Source organism: Guyanagaster necrorhizus (genome assembly GCF_019112545.1).
Source record: "Guyanagaster necrorhizus MCA 3950 unplaced genomic scaffold BT62scaffold_64, whole genome shotgun sequence".
Taxonomy (NCBI): domain Eukaryota; kingdom Fungi; phylum Basidiomycota; class Agaricomycetes; order Agaricales; family Physalacriaceae; genus Guyanagaster; species Guyanagaster necrorhizus.
This window is the reverse complement of record NW_025064943.1, coordinates 125,044-135,922: the sequence shown is the minus strand read 5'-3', so window position 1 is coordinate 135,922 and position 10,879 is coordinate 125,044. Positions and strand designations below refer to the sequence as shown.

At 43.0% G+C, this 10,879-nt stretch overlaps 3 protein-coding genes across 3 annotated transcripts in view; 1 reads left to right on the top strand and 2 right to left on the bottom strand.

The window, feature by feature from the left end:
- BT62DRAFT_912693 (uncharacterized protein) overlaps positions 1 to 1,296 on the bottom strand; it is a gene marked incomplete at both ends in the record, with an annotated part of 5,898 nt that extends 4,602 nt beyond the window's left edge. Inside the window, 2 exons of the mRNA XM_043183867.1 lie at positions 486 to 743; positions 1,193 to 1,296. Of these exons, the coding sequence (XP_043033213.1) occupies positions 486 to 743; positions 1,193 to 1,296 (362 nt within the window). The remainder of the gene's footprint in view (positions 1 to 485; positions 744 to 1,192) is intronic.
- A 5,502-nt stretch (positions 1,297 to 6,798) lies between these two features.
- On the bottom strand, positions 6,799 to 7,859 carry BT62DRAFT_1013596 (uncharacterized protein; the record flags this gene model as incomplete). Its single annotated transcript, XM_043178083.1, has 6 exons — positions 6,799 to 6,914; positions 6,975 to 7,049; positions 7,105 to 7,147; positions 7,197 to 7,498; positions 7,572 to 7,724; positions 7,778 to 7,859. The coding sequence occupies 6 exons, from the start codon at positions 7,857 to 7,859 to the stop codon at positions 6,799 to 6,801; spliced, it is 771 nt and encodes a 256-aa protein (XP_043033212.1).
- Positions 7,860 to 9,646: 1,787 nt separating this feature from the next.
- On the top strand, positions 9,647 to 10,391 carry BT62DRAFT_693207 (uncharacterized protein). Its single transcript, XM_043181896.1, has 5 exons — positions 9,647 to 9,837; positions 9,886 to 9,945; positions 9,997 to 10,098; positions 10,146 to 10,182; positions 10,230 to 10,391. Exons 1-5 carry the CDS (start codon positions 9,767 to 9,769, stop codon positions 10,308 to 10,310), a joined length of 351 nt encoding a protein of 116 aa, XP_043033211.1. The 5' UTR covers positions 9,647 to 9,766; the 3' UTR covers positions 10,311 to 10,391.
- Positions 10,392 to 10,879: the final 488 nt, after the last annotated feature.

Below are 10,879 nucleotides of genomic sequence, written 5' to 3'. Positions count from 1 at the left end.
TTTCCTTATTTTTCCATTGACATTCGCCTTTCACCCCTATTTACGCTTAGTCAGAAGGGCACAAGACTGTGGGAAAGCTTAGTCAGCACAACTAGTGACTCCCAAGTCATCATGACCACCAAGCCTAGCAACAACACAATCCCCCTTTTATGTACAGTCTTGGTGCTCAAGGACAACGAGTACCATGGACACAGACAGACATAATAAGTAGTGATATAATTAGGACCATCTGTATAGTATTTAAGACTGATGCTCTTGCTGGTAAAACCCCAGCTTCGAGCTAAAGTTTATACATGCCATTCTATCTCGAGTCTTCTTTTGACCTTGGGTCACATCAGACGGATACATACCAAGTGAACTCAGGTGATTCCTCGAAGTGCGAAGGAACACCTGTTTATCATGTGTATCTGTTCACGTGATGCTTGAGCCTAACACAATGGTGCTGCCCTTCTTTTTCATTAAAAAGAAGGATGAGAAGCTATGACTGGTTCAGGACTACCAAAAGCTGAATGAGATGATGATCAAGAATCACTGTTCCTGACTGCTTATCTCCAAACTGATAGACAAACTGCATGGAGTCTAGTACTATACCAAACTCAACATGAGGTGGAGATACAATAATATCCAGATCAAGGAAGGAGATGAGTGGAAAGCAGCTTTCTAAACCAACAGGAGACTGTTTGAACCAATGGTAATGTTTTTCAGGCTCATTAATTTGCCTGTGACCTTTCAGTGTGTTAGACCTAACTGGCACATGACCTGTACATGTGATAAACTAGCACTGTATCATGTTTGTACAGTCATGCTAGAGTCAACTTAATGTGTTATATCAGGCAAAGTGCTTCAAGGCTGAAGACAAGCTAGACTCAAGAGAAGATAGTGTGGAATAAACTTATAGCTTGAAGCTGAACTACTACAGTGAGAGTTATCCTACTTATATACTGTCCAGATTATGATAAATATAACTACTGCCTTTTTGTACTGTCCTGCACTATGCTGCTTATTCTGTCTGGTCATCAGAGAATAGACAATGGGGAATTGTTCATGAATGAGGCAACTGAGTACAATGGCACTGCCTGTCTGTTGTGATTACATGATCTTCCCCACACTCTCAGTAAGCACTCAGGATAAGATAGATGCTCTTGATAAGATAAAAAGTGAAAAATAATAAGATAAGAGAAAATCATAACACAGTGGATGATAAACAACATCTTTAAGGATTTCATCATCACTGGAAAGGTTATGATTTATTTCAATGACATTTTGATCATGTCTGATGATCAGAACAAACACCATTGACTCATCCAATAAGTCTTTGCATTAATGAGAAAGCACAAATTATTCTTTAAAGTAGAGAAGTGCAAGTTTGAAGTGCTGGAAACAGAGTACCTGGAGATCATCATCAGTGAGAGGAGTATTCACATGAACCTGATCAAAGTGCAGAACATAATGGAATGGCCAACTCTCATGAAAAAGAAGAAACTCTAGTCATTCCTGGAGTTCATGAACTTCTACTGATGATTCATCAAATATTATAGCTGGATTGTCCAACCCATGACTCAACTGATGGAGAATGCCCTATGGATGTGGGGAATGCCACAGGAGAAGACATTCTAATGACTGAAGAGGCTGCTGGTGGAGAATGTGGTGCTAGTAGTACCAACAAGAGAAGAGAAATTCTGAGTGGAGGCTGATTCAAGTGATAGAGCTATCAGAGCCATACTCTCTCAGAAACAGGAGAAGAAGTGGTGGCTGGTTGCATTCCTATCCAAGGCTCTTACAACCACAAAAAGAAACTACAAGATCTATGACAAAGAGCTCCTCATGATCATGCTTATCTTGGCCAAATAGAGACATTATTTGATTAGTGCAACACAGAGGTTCAAGATCTAAACCAACTATCAAAACCTTCAATACTTCTAACTCCCACAGAAGTTAAATTGATGACAAGCCTGATAGATCACTAAGCTGATTGAATATGATTTCCTGCTCCAGCACAAGGCAGGAATGGCCAACAAGAAGGCAGACCTGCTTAGTCAATGAGTAGATCATGATCAGAGTAGAGATGACAATGATGAGATAGTCATGCTCAAGGCTGAGCACTTCAGAGCAATGCTTATGCCAATGGAGAAGGAGACTCATGAACACATCAAAAGTGTAATATGGCAAACTGAACTATAGGACCAAAAGGTAGCTCTCTCAGCCAATCACAACCAAGAAATGACAAGGGAGGGAGATCTCATCTTCTATGATGGACAAATCTATGTGCTGATGTTACAATTTTCTCCACTTCTTTCATGACCATACCCTTATTTATGCTTAGTCAGGATGCACAAGGCTGTGGGGAAGCTTGGTCATCACAACAAGCTGTCCATCAAACCAGCCCAGACAACAGTGCTCGATGATGCACAAGCACCCTTTTATGTATGGTAATGATGCTCAAGGATAATGGGCACCATGGACACAGACGATCACAATTAGTAGGAGTATTATTAGGACAGCCTATACAGTATTTAAGACCACAAGCTCTCACTGGTTTACCTCAGCTTCGAGCTAAAGTTTATAACTATACCATTCTACTCTCAAGCCATACTGTGGCCTTGTGACACATCGACCAAAGACACAAACTAGTGGACTCAGGTGATCCCTTGAAGTGCGAAGGGATATCTGTTTATCACATGTTTAGGTTCACATGACACTTGGGTCTAACAGCTGAGGGATTATGCCCTTCAGGGAGAAATTATAGCCTGATCACATGACCACATCACTGTAGGGCACCCTGAGATTGCAAAAACAGTAGAACTGATACTGTGGAAATACTGGTGGCCAAATTTGAGAGTAGACATAGAGAAGTATGTAAAGGCCTGTGAAACTTATCCATGCATCAAGTTGAGCACTCAAGTGAGAGCAGCCTCATTATATCCAAATGAGATACCAAGCACAGTATGGACACATATCTTCATAGACATAGTCACTGGATTGCTGGAGTGCTAAGGCTATGATGCAATTATTATTATAGTTGACTACTTCTTGAAGGCTATCATTCCTGTCATATGCTCAATGGAACTATCATTGTAAGGCTGGGCAAAGATTCTATGAGATGAGGTATATACTAAATATAGCATACCACAAGTGATAATTTCAGATTGAGGCCCACAGTTTGTTTCCAAGTTCATGACAGACTTGTATCACCTTCTTTAGATTCAAAGCAATATCTCAACTATGTATCATCTGCAAATACATGGACAGATAGAGTGAGTAAATCAGGAGGTTGAGAAGTACCTCCAGATGTTCATTAATTATTGGCAGGACAACTGGGCCAACTGGCTTCCACTCATGGCCTTTCAACATAACAACCATGTACACTCCACTACAGGCAAGACTCTATTCTTCATCAATCATAGATGACACCCCCATATTGCCAATACCTCCCACAGATCAACCACAATCCCTGCCTCAATGATATTCATAGACCATATGACCAAGGTCTATGAGGAAACTGAGTCCACTCTTGAGAAGGCTACCACTGCTATGAAACACCAGTATTACAAGTCTCACCACTCTGCCATTGAATATAATATTAGTGATTGTGTTTGGTTGGACACTACCAATCTCCATCTCTCTCATCCAAAGAAAAAGTTGGCTAACAAATGCATCAGACCTTTTCCCATCACAAAGAAGATTAGTATGTCCACCTACTGACTGATGCTACCAACAACATAGAGGATTTATCTGATATTCAATAAATCCCTTCTCTCTCTGTACACACTGCCTGCCTTCTCCAATCAGGAAGTCTCATCTCCTCCTGTGCCCAACCTCATCAAAGAAGAACATTATGAGATCAAGCAAATTCTCAATTATTGTATCTGAAAAACATGAGGTCATTGCAGTGTCAGCCCCAGCTCAAGAGTCAAGTACCTTGTCAAATGGAAGGAGTATGGCCTGAAATTGAATTAGTGGATTAGCAAGCATAATATAAATACCAATGTGGCTATTTATGATTATAAACTTTCTGCACTGCAGAATGCCATCAAGAAGGATAATGCTTAACCCACTCAAAGTGAATCTCAGTGCTCCACCCTCTCTGCCCCATCATCCTCTCCTCCAAATCCCTGTACTGTTATCTCTCCCTCTGCCTCTATAGTTATACCATCATCAGGACTTGGAATTACTGCTATCACTGCACCCTCCAGTGATATTATCTCAACATCAGATGCTAATGAACCAATTAGCAATGATGATATAAAAAGCTATGGGGGGACTGCAAGTGGCAGTGCTTCACAATCTCTCAATGATCTCCTTGACTTTGATCACCTAACTCCTCTGTCTTCCAATGCCCCCTTCCTTAATTGAGCCATCAAGATGATAGTCTTAATGAGAGAGTAATGTTATAATTTTTCTGTTTATCTTATCTTTTATCTCATTTTATCAGGGTGCCTATCTTATCATAGGCACTTATTGATGAGCATGGGATGATTACTTCACCACAATAGGCAGCCTGTGCCATTGTCCTCCAACATGTAGTGAACACCTTATCTGCAGACAATACTCTATTGTTTTACTCTTGATGACCAGACATCATGGTATCACAACACAAGGATATATAACTAGTAGAAACTATATTTATCTTTCAGAAAAGTGTATATAAATAGGATATCTCTTACTGTAGGACTCTAGCTTCAAGCTAAAGTTTATTCTATGCCACTTTTCTTTCTTGAGTCTAACTTGTCAATGGCCTTAATGCATACAATCAGGATTGCACATTAGTGGACTCTAGCATGACTGTACAAACTCAATACAGCACTAGTTTATCATATGTATTGATCATATGCTGAGCAGATCTAACAGCTCTTCAGACACTGCTCTCTTATTCTCAGGCCAGAGTGCAACTCAAAACTTTCTATCAAGTTGGATTGGAGTCCCTCACAAACTTTCATGCCTCACACAATACTCAAATCACTCATAATAATCTCAATATCAGGTTTATTCTCTTTTCTAAAGTTACAAACTCAAACCTAGAGCTGGAGTGCAAGACCTTCATGCCCAATACACTGCAACTGTGGAGGGTTGGAAACTTGTCTACTACTTTTACAATGTGGTATTTAAATAAGCTACTACTGTACTTACTAATAAAAACCTAATATAGTAGTTTCAACATGCAGGACTCTATTTCAGAGTCTCTTATGAGTTATTCCTGTGATGTCACTGTCTGATACCCATATTCTGTTCTGGGTCAGGCCTGCACCCTCTGTTTCTATGCAACCTGACATTGGTTAGCTCTGTTAGTGAGCCTAGCCACAGGTCTCTTTGCTTTCTTATCTTCTCAGGATCATTCTGCCACCCCCAGGTCCTGTTCCAGGCCTCCAGTGTTATCTCTCATGTCTGGAGTCAGCCACAATTATTATGTTCTCTAGCCAAGTGCCTGGATATTCTGTCTTACTCACAATATGTGTCACTTCTGGCCTAGAGCACATCAATTAATCCACCTTATGGTTATGCATCATACATCAGTACTGTGCAGTCCCTCACAAAATGACATGCAAAATCTCTTGCAAAGGTCACATGTGAAGTCCCTCCTGCACAAGGTCATATTCAAAGTCCTGTGTGAGATCATATCTGTAGTTCCACATAATTTCTATTCTTAGTGTGTAAGCTCTGCACTATCATCAGTGCATTCAGTGTCAAGTACTGAGACTTCCTGTCCAGTGTGACCCTTCAGTATCATCCCAAAGCTAAGTCATGTACTCCACCAATCATCACCCAAGCCTATCACAGCCAGCCTTTCTTTTATTGCACTCTAGCTCTATTTTGCTTCACATGCTTAATAGTACTTTTGTATTTAGCATGTAGCACTGTATTTCACAAAATTACATGCATGGACATGTTCAGGGCATGTTAACAGACTCATGAGTTGTGAGTTGAGATGGAGACAGCAGAAGAAGTGGCACATTGCTCACAACTAAAATAGAATAACATACCATTTTTACAGAGAAGTCTGACCTAACCTTACTGACACCACATCAAATTTCCTTGGTACTGCCATATACATGCCAATCTCATTGAGAATCTGGGAATCTCCATCAAGATATTTGCTGGCATGAAACTCTTCACACCACTTACAATTCTGCATCTCCCACTGGATATCAAATGGCCATCACTGTGCCACGCATCAAAGCTGTTGCTACCATACTTACACTGCGGATGTCCAGAGTGTCTAGAAAGACGGGGTGAATGCGCCGTAGCCATAGGAACCTCGGCTCATTTGATAAACCGTGTGCAGATGAAGCGGCATCAAAGCAGAGAATGATGGGCTCACGGTGGGCACGTCAACGTAGATTTCTATGCAGAAGAAACACTCCAGTCTGGAATCTCTACCATCCATGCGACGAGAGATGCCGCAGGAGACCATCTAAATGAAGTTTGAAGGTAGCGGAAATAAGGACTGAGATCATCACGGATAATGGAGATATTTACCGGGAACACTCGTGAGTGCAATTTCCCGAGATAGAGGCTCGCACTACATGGTATAGCTATTGAGGTTTGGCCCTTAAGATCATTCGGGTCGATGACACGTAAAGCAAGGGTAAAGATCAAGTTTGTTTACTATGTATGGAAGTGACTATGAGAATATTCTAGCGTGTTGAAGCCAGAATCATCCTAGCCGGCTGCCAGTTGAATGACTGCAGTGAATGTTAGTTACTTTAGAAGAAAAGGAAGGGTGGGTAGGGACGTATGAAGGTCTAATGGGAATGGAGAGGCTGTACCAATCCTCCCTTAGGACCGCAGTACGTTGAATCCTCAAAGCCCTGCTGCGAAGAGTGCAGTCTCAAATTGACAAGCTTCATGAAATGCAACACTCCATTTGTCCTTATTGCCAGGTGAATCATAGGTTGAATGATTGGCCTCCAGATATTCTAAGGGTTTGATTTTCAGAAATGTCCTAAAGATCAGTGGAAGATAAAGCTGATTCTCACCGGAAAGCGTGCTCGCATAACTGTCGTCTAGGTTCGCCTGGAACCAGGATTTGTAAAACAATGTACCTTGTTCTCCTGAAGAGACTGGTTCAGCCAACAAACTTCCGATTCGAATTTTGAAAGTACAAACCATCTCCCTCGCTCTGCAACTTTTCCGCAATCTTGTTCCATCCCTCCTCATTTTGTTAGCTCAAAGTTCTTGTCGTACAGAAAGCCACTCACATAGACGCACGGAATCGCCCTAACAAAATTCGAGAAAGAATCGTCCGTGATACCAGACAGTTGCTCCCAACTTGTATAGCCCAACAACGCCGGTGAAGGCTTTTCGTTCAGTAACTCCTCTTCAGGAATACCAATACCATTGGGAGTGGGAGTGATGCAAGTTTCGTAGTTCCCTTCCACGTAGTCCACATTATCAGACACACTGCCAAGCAAATTGACCAGACCCTCCTTAGTGTGAGCTGATGGCTCCTGCAGGTCTCGATAATGGACGAAGCGGACATATTCAATCAAATAAAGGTAGTCTTACTGCATTTGGTGTCGACAGTCAGTAAGATGTCAAGCCAGCCAGTAAGAGTTATCCTACCTTTGCCAGACCTCGGTATGTGTCATCGAAGTCGGATGCAGGGGTTTTATAACCGAGCGTACAGAATTCATTGGTCAGAAAATTGTTCCACACTTCCTCGTTCTCCGCAATCAGTTCTTCGATCAAAGTGGGTGCATCCCGCTTCTTAATGAGCGTGCCATCTGCTATGATGTCTGGATTAGATTAAATTTGTGCTGAGAATGAGTCGACGACTAACCGTCAAGCATCGGGGCTTTGAGTTTGAATGGGCCTTTCTGGGATTCTAAGGCATGTATGATGATAGCGGCGCGGCGGGACATTTCAATAGAGGAATCTGGCAGACACAGACGGATAGGGCACGATACAATGTGTGCGATCTTTGGGATGTTTTTTCTAAGTGAAGGACGGCTTGGTTTAAAGGCATCTTCACGATACTTGAAACTCCACAGCCTCAAAGAAACGGGGAAATATCAATGAATCTGAGCGATTTCACTCTCATCCATGAGCCGAAATCGCCAGTGCAACAATACAGTATATCGCCCCTCCCAATGTCCCGGTCTTCCTCGGAGTCGAATCTCTCGTAGCAAAACGTAAGTCGTCTGCCATCGTCCCGGGGAAATCAATGTCCTGAACCTTCCTCAGAGTCGAATCTCTTTTCACAAGTATCCTCAAGGTGTCGTACCAACCGAGACAATTAGGAAGTCATTCGGCAGCATACATTTCCATGATAACTCTTATAATCCCCGGTACCAAACATACCAAACATACTTCGAGTGTTCTAGTTCCGGCTGAGAGGCGATTCAACGAAGTCGATTCAGGAATAGGATATCATCTATGTTGAAACGAACCCTTCTGGATCACCAGTGTCACCATAAAACGTAGTGCCAAAAGGCCATTGAGGCTCCACCAATGACTTTTCAAAGAATGAAGACTTATCGTTACTCCATTTTCCGATAGCAATAAGATCCCTCCACAAAATCAGACACTGAAGTCTACATCGAGAGGGTTGGATTGGAGCTGTCGATGAATGCAGAACTCGTCATCAGCATGTGCCAGAACTTGTGACAACGGAATACATGAGTTGTACCTGAATGGGGAGAGGAAAGGCAGCCCATTAGACTATGACCGATTCGTCGGGTGAAGACAAGACGACAACTATAGAACCATCATACGAGAATAGGATCCGCTCGAGCCGCTTGTTATCTTGTTCTTACTGCTGCTTCTCTTCTCCACCCTGTATACCCTGCCTTGGCACGAGGCCAGAGATATATCAATGACGTGAGATTCAATTCTATAGATAATAGGGCTGGACCACATGAAGACAGTGGTCTATCATGTGAGATACTGTCGTGGAGCTGGTGGTACGCTCTAGAGAAAGCGGTGCATAATGTCGAGGGAGTGCAGGAGATCATTTGACACCGAGCATGGGAGTTCCACGGGTAAAATCAAGGCTGGAAGTCCCCACAGAGAGATCCGAACTGAGTAGGTCACGCAGAGCTAGTATTGGGAGATGAACTAACGGCTTCCAACTCATAGAATATAAGCTGACCTACCGGAGTAATATCTTTCCGTGTACTTCGCCAAGGTCCACATTCCGTCTGCTATCAACTGACAATAAAGAATAGAAGCCATCGCCGAAGTGACGTTGAGGGAATTACGACCGGTAACAGAATTTCAAGACAGGCATTCAAACTCGGCCTGGGCAAGAGCAAAAAGACGGGGACCTGAGGGATTTAGCCAGGCATGATTGATACACATAGCCATGCACATATGAAGGTTTGAAACACGGAAGAACTGAGAGGGCGCAGTAGTCAGACGAGAATAGAACACGAGGTAAAGTCGCATCCGCCAAGTCAGACCGGGCCGGATACGTGCCTAATGGACTTCTGCGCTTGGTTTCTACCCTCATCTCCACTCGTTCGCTCCTCGCCTTCCAGCTAGGCGAGGATTTGTCTTTTGCGCAGAGGACGTCAAGAACGGATCCCATAGTTCTAAAATTCAGAACGATAGCCTTTGAGGGCGATACCTGTCAGTGATTCACCGACGTCGCGCCCATTCGTGTGAGTAAAGCCCGCCAAGTCATACTTCAGTTTGCCCTTCTAATAATGCACTGCTGCTACTTGATAATCCGGTGTCCCCAACGAAATCCCCAAGTTAAATTCTTTCTACTACAACGGACGCCGTTAATTCAAACCCGAAATAGCCCTTCTTTTGCGAGCTGGTTGTGATGGCGGAGGGGTCGTGGATTTATCTTGCAACACAACGTCGAGTGGCAAAAAATGTCACCATGGAAGAAAGGTACGTCCTTTCTTCTTCCATTCATTTCCTTACCTAACGTTACTTGAGAACACGCACAAAACTCGGACTCGTCCCTCCTTGGTTTGTTTCCCTTTTTTCTGTCAGCATGTAAGTTCATTCCGATTCCATGCTCGATAGTCAATCGATTCTATCTTATAGTGTGATTGTAATATGGACTGTCAATAGAGAGAGTACATACGTGTTTTTCACCACGCTGGCTGGGATTAGTCTAGCCATAACTCTGCAACACGTATCTTACGAGTACGGAGAATATGCCTGTGCCAGCACACTAGACTGAATACGCACAGAGGAGGACACTACTGTCGTCTACTCAGGAAGGTAGATGTAAGTCGTTGTCCCACTTAATGAAGAATGGCCCACCATTCATTTAGAGTGGACTTATGGGTACCCGGCAAAACGTATCAACGGATACGAGTAGACTGGCTAAAGAGGAAAGAGATATATTCAGTTAACACTGTACAGAGGTGGCCTGTCCACTCTTATCCCAAAACAATTTTCAGTAACGTATCGCCTGCAATCAAAATAGAAATAACATACAGTTCCTTTTCATTAAGGATGGATCTGAGTTTACGAAGACATCCTCACTGACACTTCATGTCAAATGAGAATGACGATGAACTATCCCTCTCAGGACCAATGCCGCGTCGAAAACTTTCCTAGTGCCGCCGTATACCTCCATATACGTGCCAATTTCATTGCTGATCTGGCAATCTCTGTCGGGATATTTGCCGGAATGAAATCGACGTACAACCTGTGAATTCTTTCCCGCTGAATATGAATCATCACCACGCCACTCATCAAAGCTGTCGTAACACGCTTAGGCGATCAATCGCTGCAAACATCCCGACGTCGTTCAGGCCCTGGAAGGGCGGAAGTTAATGCGCCGTAGCCATGGTATCCTCGACTTTCTGAATGAACTATGTGTGCACAACACAACACAGAAAATGATGGTCCCACGATGAATGCATCAATTGAGATCGACAGGAAGAGGAAACTCCCAAGTCATGAGGAAATTCTGTTC